At 39.1% G+C, this 20,415-nt stretch overlaps 1 protein-coding gene across 5 annotated transcripts in view; it reads right to left on the reverse strand.

The window, feature by feature from the left end:
* The window catches only part of adgrg7.1 (adhesion G protein-coupled receptor G7, tandem duplicate 1), a 34,011-nt gene extending 14,407 nt beyond the window's left edge, over positions 1-19,604 (reverse strand). For 2 of the 5 annotated variants that reach the window (XM_052014153.1, XM_052014155.1), the window contains exons 1-10: positions 19,482-19,604; positions 14,817-14,945; positions 14,157-14,273; positions 13,448-13,557; positions 11,636-11,794; positions 10,477-10,571; positions 8,139-8,275; positions 5,737-5,844; positions 4,186-4,346; positions 1,637-1,792 (exon numbers count right to left, since the gene is read on the reverse strand). In XM_052014153.1, coding sequence (XP_051870113.1) covers positions 1,637-1,792; positions 4,186-4,346; positions 5,737-5,844; positions 8,139-8,275; positions 10,477-10,571; positions 11,636-11,794; positions 13,448-13,557; positions 14,157-14,273; positions 14,817-14,945; positions 19,482-19,593 — 1,284 coding nt within the window. In that variant the 5' untranslated portion in view covers positions 19,594-19,604. The other 3 variants (XM_052014154.1, XM_052014156.1, XM_052014157.1) reach the window with 3 other exon arrangements.
* Positions 19,605-20,415: the final 811 nt, after the last annotated feature.

Consider the following 20,415-nt stretch of genomic DNA (forward strand, 5'->3'; position numbering starts at 1 on the left):
CTTGTCTTCAGTCAACAGTGGTTTTGAAGAAGCCTTTGCTCACGTTTCACCTTACGGCTTGCTGAGCTGAACTTTGAGAACTATTCCTGGACTTGGAGTTTGGGAATTTGCCACACACACACTTTGAGTTTAGTTTTTAGGGTTAATGTTTAAAATCTAACATTTTTACTTCTAACATTCTAACATCTTTACTTTTATTTTTCTTATTATCATAAGTAGTTATTAATAAAATTGTTTTAACACTTATACATGACTTGGTGTGTTTCTTTTGTTGCTGGTACGTGACAAAATAATTAACATGGACCATTATGGTCAAATGACTGGTTCCTGTGTTGTATATTCTATGTGACTCTATGTAAATCTCTTTGTTTCTTAATGTGTGCTTTGAAATCAAATTGCCATAAAGATAGCAATTTTGAGGCTGTGGTATCACAATAACCTCTGCTTGCATATAACTAGCAGTAGGGACACTGTTTGTTATCATAGTGAAACCAAGGGGCAGTACTTAGAGTCGCAGAATCATACAGCATAGAAACAGGTAATTCAGCCCACCGTGCCCATGCTGGCATCAAGTATCTTTCTATACTAATCCCATTTCCCAGAACTTGGCCTGTAGCCTTCTATGCCATGGTGTTTCAAGTGCTTGTTCAGGTACTTCTTAAATGTTGTGTGAGGACCTGTCTCAACTACCCTTCAGGCATTGCACTTCAGATTTCCACCACCCTCTGAGATAATTAGGGAGGATTTTGAGGGAGGCAATGAAAAGTTTGAATTAGAGCAGGTAGAAGATCAGGGAGGTCAGGAATATCATTGTGATTATCAATGGGCTTCAGGTATATAGAAGATTGGTGATGGGAGAAATTAAGGAGACATCCAAGAGGCCAATGGAGAAGAGTCCCCTTGTGGGGTTGGGTTGGGAAGAGGGGGCAAGAAAGAATGCTGGTGGGGTCATTCACTGATGATGTTAAATAATAACAGGAACTTACCTTATAGAAGATCAGCCAATGCTGAAAGAATCACTGCTGCACACCCTAGTGGTAGCCAAGGTTGGGGTGGGCCTTACAAGTAAACCAGAAGCAGCCCCTAACCATAGGCAGTCAAAACCCACGCCATCTATAAACCACATATATGTGGTAAAAAAATTGAAAATATAACATCAATCATACATTGTATATAGATTGATATCACTATGAATACCCAGCAGTCTTACGTATGTCACGTGCAGGGTGGGTCACACTACCATGCACACAGAAGCATGTTATGCCTACGAAAAGTTCCTAATCTCACTTAGCAATTGGGTTTTGGATTAAAAAATCTTTAGAGTAGTGCATAAAAACATTGCACCAGATCATAGAGCTTTTGGGCCCAGGATTCTCTTGTCACTTACACCTGTCACAGTTGCATTATGATTCAATAGATGATAATGTTTTTCATGATATAAGAGCCTCCCAGTCTCCATAAGGACAGGTTGACCTTCAATCATCCATCAAGGCAAATGGCTGACCTTTTGCTTGGAATAATGAGCAGCCTTGCAAAAGGAATTTACATAAAAACAAATTCCCAGGCGAAAAACTGCTGAAAAGTTTTGTTTTAATGCAATACTAATTATATGATTATATTACATTTTTTTTCTTACCATCAACACTGCAAAATTAGTAGTGTGGTTGCACTGGCATCTTAGATGCCCAAATTCATCTGTGCTCTTTGAACAGCCTGCTGTATTCCAATCATCCACGTCATAGTCCCAAAACACACAGGCGTGGTCATGAATAAAATACTCTGTAGAATTGTACTGAAATAACATATATAGAGTGATTAATCAACGCAAAAAGTTAGCATGTGGGTACAGCAAGTAACTAGGAAGTGGTATAGGGCATTAAAATAGGAACATTTCAATGCAACAAGTAGGGCATTGATAAGACCGCACCTGCCGTACTGCATATGATTTCAGCCTCCATGTTTAAGGGACGACATATATGCATTGGAGAGAAGGTTGATTCCTGAAACAGATGGGTTGATGTACTGTATGTGAAGAAGTTGAACAGGTTAGTCCTATGGTGTTTGGAGTTTAAAAGGATGAGGGATGATTGTATTGAAAAATATCAGAATCAGATTTATTATCACTGAATTATATGACGTAAAATGTGTTGTTTTGTGGCAGCAGTACAGTGCAAAGGTATAAAATTGCTATAATTTACAAAAATAAATAAATCGTGCAAAAAAGGAATAACAAGGTAGTGTTCATGGACTGTTCAGAAATCTGATGGTGGACAGGAAAAAGCTGTTTCTGAATTGTTGAGTATGGGTCTGCAGGCTCCTGTACTTCCTCCCCAATGGCAGTAACGAGAAGAAGTTATTCCTAGAGCAGGGCGACCAGAACTGAACACAATACTCCAAAAGCGGCCTCATCGGTGTCCTTATATAAGATTCTCAGCGGGATTGACAGAGCAGATGCTGAGATGTTTTCCCTAGTATGGATATCTAGAACTAGTCTGCAACATTTCTGAATAAGAGGTCATTTATTTAAGGAACAGATGAGAAGGAGTTTATTTTTTTCAGAGGGACTTGACTCTTTGGAATTCTTTAGCCCAGGGAACTGTGGAGGTGGAGTCATTGGATATATTCAAGGCAGATAGATACTGTATGTTAACTACATAGGAATAATGGGATTTGGGGAGAGAGTGAAAAAGTGGTGTTAAGACCAAAATTAGATTACCCATGATTTTACTGAATGGTAAAATAGGTTCAATTGGCTTAGTCCTCCTCCTGTATCTTATGTCACTATGTATGTTCTTATTTATCATTCAGTTTGTAATTCTTGAATATGATAAAGCTGTAGAACTATCAATTTCATATTATGTCTGATTTAAGTTTAATTTGTATTAGCTTTTGACATTTCTAAAACACTGGAAAAGTTACAATTATTAATTTCTTGTTGGTTTGTGAATATGGTGGTCAGTTTTTTTTGAACTGCTGCAATCCTTATAGTGATGGCACATACAGTATAAACTCTTAATCAGTTTTATTCTGCTGTCAGAACTGATATTTCCTTGCTTCCAAGGCTTTTATCATATGTTATAATTTAAAATAATTTATTATTCCATGCATTATTGCTACCCTTACTTGTTCCTTCAAGTGATTTTCAATATAGCATTACGTAGTGATCAGAGGGAGTTTTCCTTTCCCATGTTTGAGACTGTGTGAAGTCTAGAATCAATTATGAGCACTCATCGAGTCCCCCTCAACAACTGTTTGTCAATTATGTCCCATCTCAACCCTGCCACTTGGACGGGACGTACACATGGTTGGTGATGGAGCAATCTGGAATATTGACTGAAAGATTTGAGCCAGTGGGTGTGACAATATTAGATTAAACTCTTGACTACTTATATGTCAGCTCTCTCCCAAAGACGTACGGGTAGGTTAATATGGGTTTAAAATGGGCGGCGCAGACTTGTTGGGCCGGAAGGGCCTGTTACCATGCTGTAAATTAATTTAAAAAAATCAGTCTCCAGATGTTGATGAGAAAGATTTTGCAGGCTTGATTGGGTTGATTGAGTTCATCCTGCACCTAACATCTCTGTCACAGCCAAATAGTCTATCTGGTTTTATTCTCATTAGTCCTGATGCTAGTTTGATCGTAATGGATAAACACAAACTTGAGCTATGTGCATAGCTTCAATTCATATCCAGTTAATCCCTTTCTTAAAATAAAAACAACAATTAAAATGGCCTAAATTGAATGTAGTTCATATAAAAATTAAACTTGTGTGTGTCAATTTAGTTCTTCATTTATTTAACTTTCTAATCCTGTTTCTGATATTTTTTGCCTAGCCTATCAATTTGCTAATTCAGGCAAATATTCTTCCAATATTCATCACCATCTACACACTTGTAGGGACATTAATGCCTCATCAAACCCATGGATCTTTAAGTGTCATGGGGACATGACGTTGAGTTTAACATTCTCGATACCATAATGCCTGATTCCATTTGTAAAGTTGCTTCTGTTGGTCAGTGATTTGCATTTATCAGTACTGCAAAATGTATTTTGTTATTATTTCTTCATGACCTCAGATTGCCAAGCCTCATAGGACTAGTTCCACTGAGAGCTGTGCTCTTTGATATGCAGCAGGTACTGTAGGAATGTGAGCGACTTGTTTCAAAGGAGAAAATTGCACCTACCTTTGGATTAAATAGTAGTTCAACCCCATTCAAGGTTCCTTCTGCAATGTTTCCTGAAATAACTTGACGACTCTGGTTGTTAATACTATGGTGGATTTTGGACTTAAAGAACTTGTCATTTTGATATAGAATAAATCCTAATTTTCCATCTTGAGTATGATCTGCAAAAAGTAAACATTCATAATAAGAAATAAAACTTAATTTGCCTTGGACATAGCTCTTGGACAGTATTATGTATGTTGCAGCAGAAATTCGATTAGAGTAATATGTGCAGTATTTGGCTTAGTATTATGAGAATTATATGGAATCTTGCATGGTCGGATGGTTGCAATTGCATGGTTGCAATGCAGAGTCACTAGGATGCTGCTTGGTATGAAGAAAAATAAATATAGAGACAAAATTTCTTGGTACACCCAGTTTTGAGCCGGTGGAATTTATTAGTACGTAGTGTTTGAAGAAAAAAAGCCTCTCAGTATTTAAGCCTGGATTGGAGGAAAAGATATTATGGGAAGACAGTGGGTTAATGTTATAAGAACTACTTATTCTCATGAATTGTATGGGACAAAATGCCTGTGCGCTTGTACCAGGTCTGCATATATCTATTTATTTCTGCTCATTTTGAACCCTATTTTGCAAGGCTAATTTATATATTCAAGGTAGGTTAGCTCTGAAGGAGTTGCAAACTCCAGTAAAGCAAGAAATTTCTGTGTTGCAGTACCAATAATCTGCTTAACCTACGTTAAAGGTAGCAGAAGCCCTAAAATAACCTGCATTGAAATTCAGAAGGAGCTCTGATGCAGCATTGGATTTGGGCCTTTTGCCTGTAGTATGATACAAGAGCTTGTTATTTCTTCCCCATTTTCCAGTCTTCTTGCCTTCCACTAGGCAGGCACGGTAGCATAGTGGTTAGCATAATGCTTTACAGCGCCAGCGACCCGGGTTCAAATCTGGCCACTGTCTGTAAGGAGTCTGTACGTTCTCCCCGTGTCTGTGTGGGTTTCCTCCGTGTGCTCCGGTTTCCTCCCACATTCCAAAGATGTACAGGTTAGGAAGTTATGGGCATGCTATTTTGGCACCGGAAGCGTGGCGACACTTGCGGGCTGCCCCCCAAAAATCACTACGCAAAAGATGTATTTCACTGTGTGTTTCGATGTACATGTGACTAATAAAGATCTTATCACCATTCTTCCCATTTCCATGCCAATGATAAGTGATAACTAAAGTTCTGCTCTGAGACACCAGTTCTGTCCTCCAAAGCCTGGCCCTTTTAGGGTTATTAACTCCAATGCAAACTGTGTATGGATCAAGCCTCATTGCAACAATTATGATATAGAATCATGATGCATTGACTTATGCACCTGACTGACTTTGGAAATTCAGCAGTTAAGCTGCTATAAAATTCATGTCACCTTCCTACCATGTGACCAATATATTGTATATTAGTTTAATTATGATTTGTAAATCTCTAGGCTATGGACTGCCATAACAAATCATTATCAATTAAAAATTATTTGTTAAAATGGCTTGTTTACAGAAAGTCTTTGCACTTACTTGTTGAAACGTTGACAAATATTTGAACTTCTGCATTTGTGTTCAGTAATAACTTTGAGGCATTGGTGTTTAGTTCAATTCGTTTTGACACTAAGGTATCGTCAAAACCTGTGATAGACAGATTTCACAGTAAGAAATGTACCCACTTTTGACATATCCATAATTTGAATTATTCCCACCTTGATCGGTATACATGATAAAACCTGAAAACTTCCAAATGATAATTAATCAACTTTTAATATTTTATTCACATTGTAATAGAAGCCATTGAGCAGGGTATATATGTGTTCTTATGCTGACTATACTTTTCATTTTTAATTAAAGTAATATTTGCTTGAAAATAAATGCAACTAATTCCATCTATTTTCCACATTTTTTTTCTTTTTTTTCTATTTCTGAAAGGCAGAGTTTAACAGGATTCAGGCAATGTCGTTCCCAGACTCTTCAAGAGAATAGTGGCACTGAAAGTCTTACCAGTAGGTACTTTTAGGTGGATGTTCATGGTTAATTTGATAATGGATGAATATTGTAGGAAATTTGTATGCTTTGACCAATTTCTAGCATCATGCATCATGTGCGTCAGGTCATGAGTCCTCCAAGTTATTTGTTTCTAAACTATATGTCAACAACTTATTTATTTAGTGCCACGGTGAAAAAACAGTTTAAGAAGAGAATCTGTAAAGGCATGGACTAAGACATCTGAAAGCTCTCAGTGCCAGCTATTGAAAAAGGGAGTACATAAGTAAATAGAAATGGATGAGAGGGTGCATGAAGGTGGATGAATGGGTGGCCTAGTGGTCCAGCTGTGGAAATGTGGGAAGTCCAACCAATGATGCAAAGTTGAAGAATATAAGGGAAGCAAGGCCACAGACAGACTTGCAAAACAAAAAGGCTATCGAAATCAATGTAATGAGATAAGGATTGTATTCTTTTGCTGAAGATCTTGTGATACAACCACTGAGTGAGCCATTAAATCATTCTTGACTCTGGCTGTCATGGTAATGTAAAAGCTCCCAATCTACTTTGGAGTACTTGAAATCGTTGAACCATTCCATTTACTCCACATCTGCTTCTCTCTTTCCTCTTCTGCTTGTCCTTTCCTCCATCTCCCTCCAATTTCCCTTCTGTTTCTCTCTCCGTTTCTCTTTCTCTTTCTTCACTTGTGATGTTCTCGTTCTCTTCTTCTCCTTCACTTCGACCTCTCTTGTCTCATTTCTCTCTTGCTACCTCTGTCATTTCCACCGCTCTGACATACATCTACATCTTCTGCACCCACTCCATCTGCCTCAGTAGCTGATGAGGAGCCAGTACTGGAACTTGTACAAATGGCTGAAACATAAAAGAGCATTCACCACCACTCACATGGAGACTGAAGCTGATAAACAGAACATTGCAGTTTAGAAATTGGATCATGGGGCTCAGGTAGCTGAATTAAGTCAGAAATATCTGAAGTAATGATAAAGACTGTAGGAATGCCAGAGGTACAGGGAGTCCAAAACCAGGGATGCAAATACAAGATAGTCACTGATAAGTAATTCTGGAGAATATTTATGCAAAAAGTGGTTGTAATTTAGACCTTGCTACTACATGGAGTAACTGAGACAAACAGCATTTAAGGAAAAATTAGGTTATCATGTGAGGAAAAGCGTGAATTGAAATGTAGAGTTAAGTGAATTAATGTGGAAGGAGGTTTAACTGTAACATAAACATCGCCATACTCCAGTTATACAGAATGGCTTACTTCTGTGTTGTATATTTTGCAATTTTATGGATATCTGGGTTTTTTTGCTCTGAGGTAGGATCCGTGATCCTCCTACTACTGAAAACATAGTTGATGGCTCAGACCTTGTAAATTTCCCCCAAAATGGTCAACCTCAAGTTCCAGGAGGGACCTAAAAGGGAAAGGACTGTCTAATTACTAGAGAAGACCACTCATCTCTAAAGAACCCTGAGAAAAGGAAATGGCTGATCTCCCCACAGCGTTGTTAAAATTCACAGTCTTAATTTCCTCAGCAAGAATACACAATTATCATTCATATTCCGCACCCACTAATCAAGAATTGCAAACAAGTGTTGTTGGCACAGGAGGTGCATTTCAACCCAATGCAACATTGTTGAAAAATCCAACAATTCTGTATGTTATGCTTTTAAGAAAATTCTCACAGCACAACTGACAGAACATTCGTTACTGCAGTGGGAGATTGTGGTGATTTCTGTACTGATATTCAGTACAGAATAGGATGTGGGTGGGGTCTTTCAGGTTGTAGGTTAATTGTTGGTAAGAACCCGACTTCAATTTACAGCAATATATTCATTTCCCACAAGAAGAAAGCATATTAGAAACTGCTATCCTTACATGGGCAAACAAAGTCTGGTGAAAATACAAAGAATATAAAGAGTACCTTTTAATATGGAAAGCATAATTCCATGCGTCATGCCACTCTCTAATATAATGGATGATACAGCAAGATTTGGTTGGACCACCTGGTCAAAATCAATTTCTAAATCTGTGAGGATGTCTCCCAAAATTTCTGTTACACTAGAAAGAAAGGTAAAGTAAGTGACTTCCTTGCAAATACACATGCACACATTCAAATGGAGACCTGGAGATACACCCATGGCCACAACCTGAAAGTCAGATCTGAAAACATGCCCAATGTTATATCCATTTTCTGGTGTCATGATAGTTCCAGCTTTCCTCCCAACGTCATCTGATTCCATGCACAAACATAAAATCATTGGGGATCAGAATTGGATCCCAGGGTAATTTTGAACTCACATTTTAGTGTAAGAATCTAAGTTTTTACTTGCTCGATTATTCTTCACTCTTTCAAGACAGAGCATGGTCAGGAAATTACAACCTGTTTTAAACTATAAAAATTCATTTAAACAGATCATTCAGCACAGGTCACAGTGAAAATGTTTTTAAAAAGTGATCTTGTAAACAAAAGTTGATATTGTAGGTCAGAAGGGTCACTGCATTCCTTGCTGTATTTGTTCTCTCACCACTGCCACTCCCAACTCCACCCAAATATGTGTCCTTGGAGAATGAATCCATTTGAGATTTGGAGATGTTGCTAATGCTGTGGGCTGAGAATTGTTCAGGCAAAGGATCTGAAGGACGGATGAATCATATCAGGGCAACTTGGCAATGTTGTAGCCATGTGAGTAATTAACTCCTGTTTACAAATCTGTGAGATTTGAAACCACATAATTGGCTTACACTCAGATTATGCATTTCTCTGGTTGCAGATGCTGGGCGAATTATATGTTATTCTCCCCACATTTCCATCAACTCCCCCCCCCCCCCCCACCCAGATTCTACTCCTCACGTACACACCTTCTTAACCTGTCCTATCACTTTCAGTGATTTGTACACACATACTCCCTGGTCCCTCTGCTCCTGCACCCCTTTTGGAACAGTATCCTTTATTCCATATTGCCTCTTCTCATTTTTCTACCAAAATGCAACACCTCATATTTCTCCGCATTAAACTTCATCTGCCTGTGTCTTCCCATTTCACCAACCTACTGCAATGTACTTCTTTTCTCTTCACAATACTGTAATTTCAAGTTTTGTGTCATCAAGATCTGTGGCATGCAAGATTGTGGAAATACTACTGAAAAGGTCATACTAAATGTATAAATTTGTAGCCTTATCTCACTGCTCTGTTCTCTCTACACTCATGACTGTGTGGCTAAGCACAGCTCAAACACCATCGATAAATTCACTGATGACACAACTGTTGTTGGTAGAATCTCAGATGGCGATAAGGAGGCTTACAGGAGTGAGATAGTTCAGTGATTGAGTGGTGTCACTACAACAACCTTGCACTCAACATCAGTAAGACCAAGAAACTGATTGTAGGTGTCAGGAATGGGAAGTCAGGAGAACACACACTAGTTCTCATTGAGGGGTCAGTGTTGGAAAGGGTGAAGAGCTTCAAGTTTCTGGGCATCAACATCTCAGAGGATCTATCCTAGGCCCAACACATTGATGCAATCACAAAGAAGGCATGCCAGCAGCTCTACTTTGTTAGGAGTTTGAGGGGATTTGCTATGTTACCACAGACTCTTGCAAATTTCTATATGGTGGAGAGTATTCTGACTGGTTGCAGTACAGCCTGGTATGGAGCCTCCAATGCACAGGATTGCAAGAAGCTACAGAGGGTTGTAGACTCAGCCAGCTGCATCATGGGCACAACCCTCCCCACCATCAAGGATGTCTTCAAGAGGTGGTGCCTCAAGAAGGTGGCATCCATCATTAAGGACCTTCACTATCCAGGACATGCCCTCTTCTCATTACTACCATCAGAGAAGAGGTACAGTAGCCTGAAGACACAAACTCAATGATTCAGGAACAGCTTCTTCCCCTCCGCCGGCAGACTTCTGAATGATCCATGAAAACTACCTCATTATTCCTTCTTATTGCACTATTTATTTATTTTTGTAATTTATAGATTTTTAGGTCTTTGCACTGCTGCCGCAAAACAACAAATTTCACGTTATATGTCAGTGATTGATAATAATTCTGATTCTGATCCTGAAATAGAATGTCAGAATGAAGGGTCTTGGCCCTGAAACATTAACTCTGTTTCTCTTTCCACTGATGTGCTTTATCTGTTGAGTGTTTGCAGCATTTTCTGTCTTTATTTCAGATTTCCAACATCTGTATTTGTTTTCAATTTTCATATCAAACTTATGTTTGATGCACATAGTTGAATGTAACCATTATCTCACCTCTGAGTAATGTTAAAGATATTATTTGTAGGATCAAATGATACTTCATTGGCATTGAGAAGTTGACTGATTGTGGTGATTGCCATGAAAGCAGCCTGCAAATTATAAGAGAAAAAAGACTGGTTATGTGGGCTTTATTAAACATTGCAAAGCCAATCAAAAGCTCTGCAACATCCAGATCAGAATGGTTTTCTTGATCTGAGTGCACCTGTATTTGACATCTGTGTCAAAGGCAATAGCATGTGTGATTTACTGAATGTACTGCACCAAAGTTAGTTTTACAACTCCCTTCTCCTCTGCAAGCTCTACTACCGAAGAAAGATACACCAAATGAATAATAATGTTACCTCTGATCATTGCTTCGTCCTTGCCTAAACAAATCAGCCTAGAAAATGCAATGCTTCAAAGGGGGCATGCTATGTCATTGTTGTGCCAATAGCCATTTTGGTTGTGGGCCTACCACCACAAACTTCATCAGCAGTCAAGGTCTGAAGCAGCACTGTACAGTTCACATTCTGCAGAGCACCAAGAGAAATGTTCTATTTGAGAATGAGGCCAGGTCTGGAGATTGGCAGAGAGAGAAACTGTAGGAAGCCTGTTCTAGTTGGGGATGATCAGGTCAGTGATTACTGGACTTGGCCTGAGAAGAATGGATCAGTGATTGGAGGATCAGGCTCATATTAGTGGAGGTGATGGTTGGTGAAAGCAATGGTGGGCAAGGTAGTGTCAAGGATCAAGTTTGGAACCAGTGTAGCTGGTGGGTGGATGAGCTGACAATTAGGATAGGAATGGGATCAGCAACCAGAGAATGGGGCTGGGTGTGAGGTGGGTGGAGTGTGCAAATTGAAGCCTTTTTTGGGGGATTCAGGGGACTAAATGATGAAGACTACTGCGGATTAGGACCGCAGGGATAACAAAGGGTTCGGTTATCAGAAAATTGGTGCCCGGACTATTTGGAGAGTCAAGGAGTTTCAGCCAAGGTCAACCAGGGACTCAGTGATAGAAATTGGTGGATGGGGTGAAGGGAGATGGTAGTCTGTCCCATGATGAGAGGGGACCCAAAGGAATAATGACAAAATGACCTCTTCAATAAATCCAAATGTTTATTCTGCTCCTAACATTTCACATCAGCAAGAAATAGAACAGTTTTGGTGTTCACCTCAAATGAATCCAATATATCTGACTGATTCAGAACACGCTGCACAATTTGAGCAGCAAAGCTGATGTTCTCTTGAGTCAATTCATGGGGTTCTGAGGTCAGAATCTGAGCAGCAGTTGCTATTTTCAGCAGTTCTTCTTCTGTAATATGTTTCATTACCTGTCAATGCAACAAATATATCATTAATACAAAGGCTTGTTGACCTGTATTTTACGGAAAGAATGGCTGCATTCACCGGTATCAAGAAATAAGTTCGGCAGCAACTTCCAGTGTCCACGCAAGATCAGTTAAATATAGAAATCAGAATGTTGCTGCTGAGTTGCTGTGCTCCTCCCCAAGTTCTACTGAAACATTATTAAAGTAAGACACTACAGATGGTGGAAATCTGAAATAAAAATTGAAAATGCAGGAAATACTTCACGAGGCAGGCAGTACTTGTGTAGAGGAAAATTTCCCTCCTTGAGAAGTTACCTAATCTGCTGAGCATTTCTATTACTGAAACTACACTTAGCTGAGAGATTCTGTATTAAAGCCATAAAATGTGTTAAGTTGATTCTATTAAACATGCTAAAATAAAAGTTAAGGATGGTGCAACACCACACATATAAATTTTTAATATCTTGATAAATCTTGCATACTACCAGCCAACCTACCTAGCATTTTACTAGAGAGTATTATGAATTCAAATTTTAATTAGTATTGTATGTTTTTAGAATCAGGAGTTAATTTTCTGAATTTTTTTCTTTTGATTCTCACCCTCTTACTGCCACCTTCCTTTGCTTCACTTTATTTCACTTTCTGTATGTGATTTTACATTAAATTAAATATTCAAACTTATGTCTTCTGATTTCAGCTCTGCAGGGGCTAAATTTGGGATCATTTTGATGACTGGTATGACATTTTGCTAAATCCTCATTTCCTTGACTTTAGCATTGAACCAGCACTACCATGCTGCTCGTTGGCTGAATGCTTTGGCTGTGGACTGATACTGTGTTTTTGTTTTTATGTAGCAAATTCAACACAGCAAATCATCTCAAAGAGCTTTAAGGGAGAGTTAGCCAAGAAAGTTTGACACCAGAAGAGGTGGACGAAATATATGATCGAAGAGGGAGGTTTTAAGCATCCTAGGAGAGATAGGGAAGTTGAGAGATTTAGGGAAAGAATTCTAGAATGGAGGGCATTGGCAACTGAAAGCACAGTGCCAAAGGTACAGTGGTTAAATTTGAGGGCATTCATGAGGTCAGAAATGGCAGAGAAGTGTCCTGCACTAATGTGAATTTCTACAAAAAAGGGATTTGCAATGTGGCTGATGGAGTTACTGATTGACATTCTATGACTGAAGCTGTCCTGGGAAACTGTATAGATTGCTGTAACATAGGAGAGAGAGTGTTCTGTGTTCTTCAGAAATGGCACTGAAGTCCTCGGTGAAGATGCAGAAAGGGAGGATTAACATACTGTATCCCGAGGATCAAGAGGCACTTCAGATATGCTGGGAAGGAAGTAGGAGCAGATAGCTAGGAGATCAATATTAGAAGACAAGCCCTAAGGACTGGATATAGCTCTGGCTGAAGGTTTGTGAATACATATTCAAATTTGATTGTTTTAGTAAGATAATATAACTACCAGTGTTGAATCTGATAGCTTTGTCTAATCAATGTTATATTTAAGGGAAGACAATACCTTTCAATATGTGTCTCGGCCAGTTAATGAAGTAGCCCACTTTATTTTTACTTAAGTACTCTTGCCATTTTTGTTTCTATCCCCCTGTTGTTCATTTGGCTACTAAACAGCGGTTCAGCCACAAAATATTACCTTCTCTGTCAGGTGATTCAAATTTTCATTGCAATCTGTTAATATGACATTTTGCAGAGTGATGATTCCATCCTTCTCAGTACATAGTCGTGTTGCTTTTGAAATATTTGCTATTGAAATAAATTAAATTTGAACAAAAAGTTAGCAATTCAATGCTATATCACAATTTTTAACTTCAAGGTATATCTTGTCAAAGAGAAACAAAATCATATGGAGATATGAAAAATAGTGTTCTTGTCCTGTTTTCAAATGTTCAACAACACTTTAATATATTAAATGACATAGGCATTACTGATTTTATATCACAACTTAAAGGTACCAATTTATTGCAGTTTTCACTAACATTCGGACAAATATTTTTGAGATACGTATATAATCTCCTATTGGTCTGGTTGTAATATATATATAAATGGCAAAGCCACAAACCAAACAGATCATAATCAATGAAGAGCCTTGCATTTGTCCACCATAGCCCAAGTTTTACCACACAGGTGATGTCCGTCGATGGAAGTAAATTAACAAATTTGACAGGGAACCAATGAGAGCCCAATATTCTGATGTAATAAAGTGCAATTTCTGAGGATTTCATTTTGAAGTATATATATACATTCTTCAAAAACAAAAATATATATATAAAGAAAGTTGCATCAGTTGTGGGTGATTTAAAATATTAGACAAAACTATATCCAAAAGCAAGAGGTTAACATACCATTTAAAGTGTTAGGCCCACATTCTTCCTTTGAATAGCCATATTGTCCTACTAAAATTTGATTGAATGTAAGCAGTCCCTCAGAGGAATTATATTCACTTTTCTCACAGAAATTTGCTGCAAGGAAATCAAACAAGACTCTTAAAAGAGACTGAGTATTTTAGACTAATATCATAATTTAGACTAATATCATAATTTATCATTTTCATCAAATTATACATGTTATATTATTCTTATTTGCTTCAACAGCTAGTTCAATGCAATTATGGCAAAAAAGATCACAGGGTAGCAGTTATCATTATGGTCACTTGTTACTCACACCATGGCAGCTGAAGAAGTTAAATGCAGTCAATTGATTAAATAAATCTGGAATTTAAAAGATGGCATTGCTATTGGCAACCATGAAATAATTGGATTTTTGTAAGCAGCCATTGGGTTCACCAATGTTCTTTGAGGAAGGATATCTCTTTTTCTTACTTGATCAGGCCTTTATTTGTCTCTAGTTCAAAACAATGTGATGCCATAAGAAAATTCTCAACAACCCAACCAGTTCAAGGGAATACCCAAATAGCATTAAAATACTGGCCTTGCCAGGAATGTCTATAGATCTTGAAAAGTTTTTTTCTTAAAGAAAAAAATCACATCAAACAATTTACAAACCAATCTCACAATGATCTCCTTTCCATTCATCTGAACAAATGCAGATTTCATTTTCACAGCTTCCATTGTTTAGACAGTTACACAATTGTGTGTTGACAGTTGGGAGTGATGATAGAAATACAGAAGAATCTAAAAATTAACAAAATAAATTATTTGAAAAAGGAAAATATCTTTAAATATCTTGCATTTCAATTTAAGCTATAAATTCCACTGTTTTCCATGGAATATTCAAAGAAAATTTTTCTCCATTTCTAAAACCTTAACGCTCAGGTGCATTTTGTAGTGGCCATTTTGAGAGGAGCTGTCTTAAGGTCAAAGTGCAGACTTTGGTGAACATCAGTGACTATGGTAAGGAGTGACAAGGTAAGGATCTTTTCCTCTCTATCTTACTGTCTTTGTCGCAAAGAGTAATCATAAAGGTTATGGAGGCTAGGCAGAGGTATGCTTCTCCTGCAGGATGTGGGAGATTGGGGACATTTCCAATGTCCCTGATGACAATACCTGCAGGAAGTGTGTCCGGCTGCAGCTCCTGGCAGTTGGCTGTGGATCATCTGGGATGTGGCGAATATAGTAGGCAATATGTTTAGAGAGCTGGTCACTCTGCAGGTGTGGAAAGAGAGGAGATGGGTGACCACCAGGAAGAGCAGTCAGAGCTGGCAGGTAGTGCATGAATGCCTGGTGGTCATTCCCTTCTCTAACAAGTATACCGTGTTAGATACTATTGGGAGGGTTGACAGTCCAGGGGAGAACTGCAGCAATAGCCCAGTTTTTGGCACCATGGTGGATAGTGCTGTATGAGGGATAGGGAAAGGGGCGGTGGGGGGCAGGAACAAGACTGGGAGAGTGAGCAATAGTGATATGGGATTCTACTGTGAGGTGGTCAGGTAGGCATTTCTGTGCCCGCAAAAGAGACTCCAGGTTTGTATGTTGCCTCCCTGGTACTAGGGTCAAGGATATCTTAGAGTGTCTGTGGGACATTCTGCAAGGGGAAAGTGAACAGCCAGAGGTCTGGCTACATGTAGATACCAATGATATAGGTGGGAGAAGGGATGAGGTCCTGCAACCTGAATTTAGGGAGCTAGGTAGCTATTCAAGGAGCAGGACCTCAAAGGTTGTAATCTCTGGATTGCTTCCGGTGCCAGGAGCTAGTGAGTATAGGAGTAGAAAGATAGGTCAGACGAGTGTGTGGCTGAAGGGATGGTGAAGGAGGATGGGCTTTAAGTTCCTGGATCATTCAGACCATTCTCTGGAGAAGCAGGACAAGTTTCACCTTAACCAGAACAGGACCAAATTCTTTGTTGGAAGGTTTGCTAGCGCTGTGGGGGAAGGTTTAAATTGAGTTGGCAGGGGAAGGGTGTTCAGAGTAGTAGTTCAGATGGAGGTATAATTATCTAGATGGGAAATAGTAAGTCCAGTAGGTAGAACAAGTGAGTAAGTGAACATCAACGGAATTCAAAGCTAAACTGCAAGGAGTATAACTACTAGTAGATGAACTCAAAGCTTTAATTAATACAAGGGTCTACGATATTGTTGACATACTGAGACATGATTGAAGAACAGGCAACTCGATATCCTAGGGTATAGGAATTTCAAGTGAGAGAGAGTAAAGAGAGGAGGTATTGCACTGGTAGTCAAAGATTGCATTACCTCAGTGTCGAGGGAGCTTATCCTAGAAGGCTCCTCAAGTGAGGCCATATGGTAGAGGTTAGAAACAAAAATGGTATCAACACTTTGCTGGGGGTATATTACAGACCTCCCAGCAGTCAACAGGATGTACAGAAAGATATTAGAGAGATGCAATAAAAGTAGGGTTTCCCAAATATTAACTCAGATTGCCTTGGAGTTAAAGGTTCAGAGGCAGCAAAATTTTTAAGATGTGTCCAGGAGAGCTTTTGACGAGGTATGTAGATAGCTCAACAAGGGAAGGAGCATTACTGGACTTTATCTTGCAGAATGTAACTGCTCTAGTGGAGGGATTGTCAGTGGGGATCATTTTGGAGACAGTGACTATAACTCCATATATTTTAAAGTGTTTATTGGAAGAGGATAGGAATAGACCAGTAGTAAAGGTCTTAAATTGGGAGAAGGACAATTTCATTAACACAAGGGAGGACCTGGCAAAGCTAGATTGGGAGCATCTACATACAGGTAAGTTGATATCAGCACAGTGGGTAGATCCACAGAGAAAAGGGTGCATATTGACAGGTAGAAGGAACTAATGACAGGGGAGACTTGTCTTGAATATAAAAAGTGTAAGGATGCACTCAAAATGGAAAGTGCTAAGATGAAAAGGATCCATGGGAAATCATTGGCAGACTAGGTTAAAGTGAATCTGAAGGCATTTAATAAGTCCATTAGGGCAACAGAATAACCAGGGAAAAAGAAGGGCCTATTAGGAACAACAGTGGCAACCTGTGCATGGAGCCAGAAGGTAGAGGTGAGGTCCTAAATGAATACTTTTCATTGATATTCATAAAGGAAACAGACTATGTAGTTGGAAAATTCAGTGAAGGGGAAGGTGAAGGTCTAGTTCAGGTTTCCATAAATACTCAATGCCTCCAATAGGTACTCAATGCCTCAGAGGATAAATATCCAGAACAGATCTGATTTTTCCCAGGCTGCTATAGAAGGAAAGGGAAGAGATTACTGGGGCTCTGGCTGGGATTTTTAAATCTTTGCTGGACACATGAGGTACCAGAGCACATCCTGTCTGACCAACTTAAGGTAACAAAATATATTGATTAGGGTAGTAGATGTGATTTACGTTGACTTTAGTAAAGGTCCCACATGGAATACTGGTTCAAAAGATTAGGGCCCTTGGGATCCAGGGCAAGTTGGCAAACTGGATCCAAAGTTCGCTTGGCAATAGGAGACAGTGGGCAATTGTAGAGGGTTGTTTTTGTGATTGGATGTCTGTGACCAGTGGTGTCCCACAAGGATCAATGCTGGGACCCTTGCTGTTTGTAATATACAGTATGTGAATGACTTGAATGTGGATGTGGGAGGAAAACTCAATAAGTTTGCAGATGACATGAAGATTGGTGGAGTTGTTGATAATCAGATGCTAACTATATACAAAAATCTTCCATAATTTACTTTCACAGTTTCAAAATCATGTAAGTAGCTAATGCAAGGTTCAAAGGTGTAACAGAATACTTGGGTTCAATGTCGTAAACAAACCTTTGGAGTTGCATTAATGCCATTAAACTACTCATGTGAGCTAACTCATTCTTTGTAAAAACATTTTCAGGAACTTTACTCAACTATTGGATAAGTATTGTACTCCATTTGAAATATAATCAAGCTGAGACATTTAATCTTCAGACTGAGTTTCAAACAGTGTACTATTCACACTGAATTTGTTTAACACACAAGCTCTATAGCCTTGAGTTTGGTGAAATTAAACATTTTTTTTAGCTTGAAGTAAGCCTACATCTAAAATATCCTCTTGTAACCTATTAAGGGTACCGAACTGAGAAACTAGTACAGAAGAGGAGTTGAGGTCAGCACAAATCAGCCATGATCATATTGAATGGCGAGGCAGGCTTGAAGGGCCGAGTGGCCTACTCTTAATTTCTTATGTTCTTGTATTGATTTAGTTTTGCTTTATTCTAATAAAACCAATGCAAGGTTGGCAAAGCCTACCATTAGTTGAATTTTTCTTAATGTTTGAAACTAAGATGTCTCATCCTGCCATTTGACTGCATATACTTGCAGTCATATACTTGACTGCATTTTGAGCTCTTTACATCAATAAAAATCTTGCTGCCATTCGGGGGATGGTGCGAAGAGCTTCGTTTACTAATTTGAGTGCGCAATAATGGTTCCAGAAACATTGTCGATAAATGTGAGGTGACAAGGTAACCCGATCTAAATTCTGCCCACTGCCCCCTACCCAAATACAACCGTTACTGGCAGAACTCATAAAGCCACTTCATAGGATCACCGAAACTGCAGAGAAATGAAACAATAAAGCACATTTGAAAATAAAAAGAATTAAGTGAATCATCGAAGTGATAAAAGGTTATGGATAGCTCCAAGATGCCAGCAGTGGGCTTCTATCACCACAGTGCGAACTGTGATAGTACCCATGCTTCAGAATTTTGTAATCTGAATTGGACTGAGATGGCAGATGCTCCTAAAGAGCCTCGAGATGGGACAGCTGGTTCTTTAGACACTGCTCATGAAGTACGGGAAGTAGGTACAGTGACCAAAGACCACTAACGTGCAAGAGGACGCCCGCTGCGAATGATGAGCCGTTTGCTCTTCTCCCAGGTTCATTTTCCTGGAATGGTGAAATTGTCAGACATCTCCCTCGGGCCGCGTCGCCACCTTTAATTGCTCTTATGAGATTACTGAAGTTTTCTTTCTGCATTAAACTCTCGTTTTGGTCTCTGCTTTATTCTAAGTTTCCTCTTATCCGTACAAGAACAGTCTGCCCTGTCCTCGATACCTCTAACAGAACTTTCAGAGAGCAATCTTAAAAAAAACGAGAAGCAGCTCTTCAACTTACCTGAATTTTTAAGAAGTCGTTTTGCACGGCCCTTCAACAACGAGGCTAAGCATAGCATGAGTGGCACCAGAATTCAACCCGAGTCAGCAATTTCAGGAAACAAGGATAATGCGGAAATGGACAGGGGGGAAAAAAGTACCTGTCCTTCTTACCTGATCTAAATTTAGTTGCGAGTTGCCAGAAGCAGGCACCCCAAAGACACATAGTAGCAAGGCTGCAGAAAACTCCAACCAGCAACCTGCGGTCACACTTCCCATGAATCATGGTGATCCTTGTGCCCTCTCTGCAACTGCCTTTCTTTAATAAGCAAATTATTAAGTGTAGCTACAAGCTGTTTCTCGTGAGTTATACATTAACCGTTTCCTTTCCCATCTGATTCCTAAGCGGTTTATATCTGATTAAACTGAGAAAATATGTTGAGATTATCCTAGTTGTTAATATTTTCAGATTATCGGAAAAATCAATATCCATTTTGTGATTTAACGTTAAAATCGAATTGCGTCATTCTGAATACGAATTGACCCTGGACAATGATTCATCAGTAATGAAATTGTCAGGTTGTTGGTCCTTGAACCACACACACAAAAAAATCGGAATGATAGTCCTTGTGGCTGTTTCAACCATTCTCTACGTATATCTCAAACACGTTACAGCGGCTAAAAACAAATTTAATCAGCAGTACTTAATTTAGCGAGTTTAGACTTGAATATACAATTCCTTTTAGCTTTGTATGGCCAGGATTGTTCAGAAGTCTACCTCTGGTAAAGAATACTTGGATTGAATTATCACTTACCCAAAAGGGAAGTTGGGGTCGCCACTGAGTTTAAGATGCAAAAAATCTGATGCACGAACCACATTAAACTTGGATCTGCCCATGTGTGTTTTTCTTGAAATTAAAAAGGATCAGAAATTAGAGGTGGGCGACCGATCTACTAGTCGGACGCGGGTTGGTCTTATGCAGGTGGCCTGCCTTGATTTGTAACAGCCATTCTATTTTTAACGGCACGTATAGCCAGGTTTCCCGGGCTTTGGGAATCCTGGCAGCCGAAAGCAACCAAACGGAGCCCTGGTAGCTGTACTGCATTG

The sequence above is a fragment of the Pristis pectinata genome, chromosome 4, assembly GCF_009764475.1.
Source record: "Pristis pectinata isolate sPriPec2 chromosome 4, sPriPec2.1.pri, whole genome shotgun sequence".
Taxonomy (NCBI): domain Eukaryota; kingdom Metazoa; phylum Chordata; class Chondrichthyes; order Rhinopristiformes; family Pristidae; genus Pristis; species Pristis pectinata.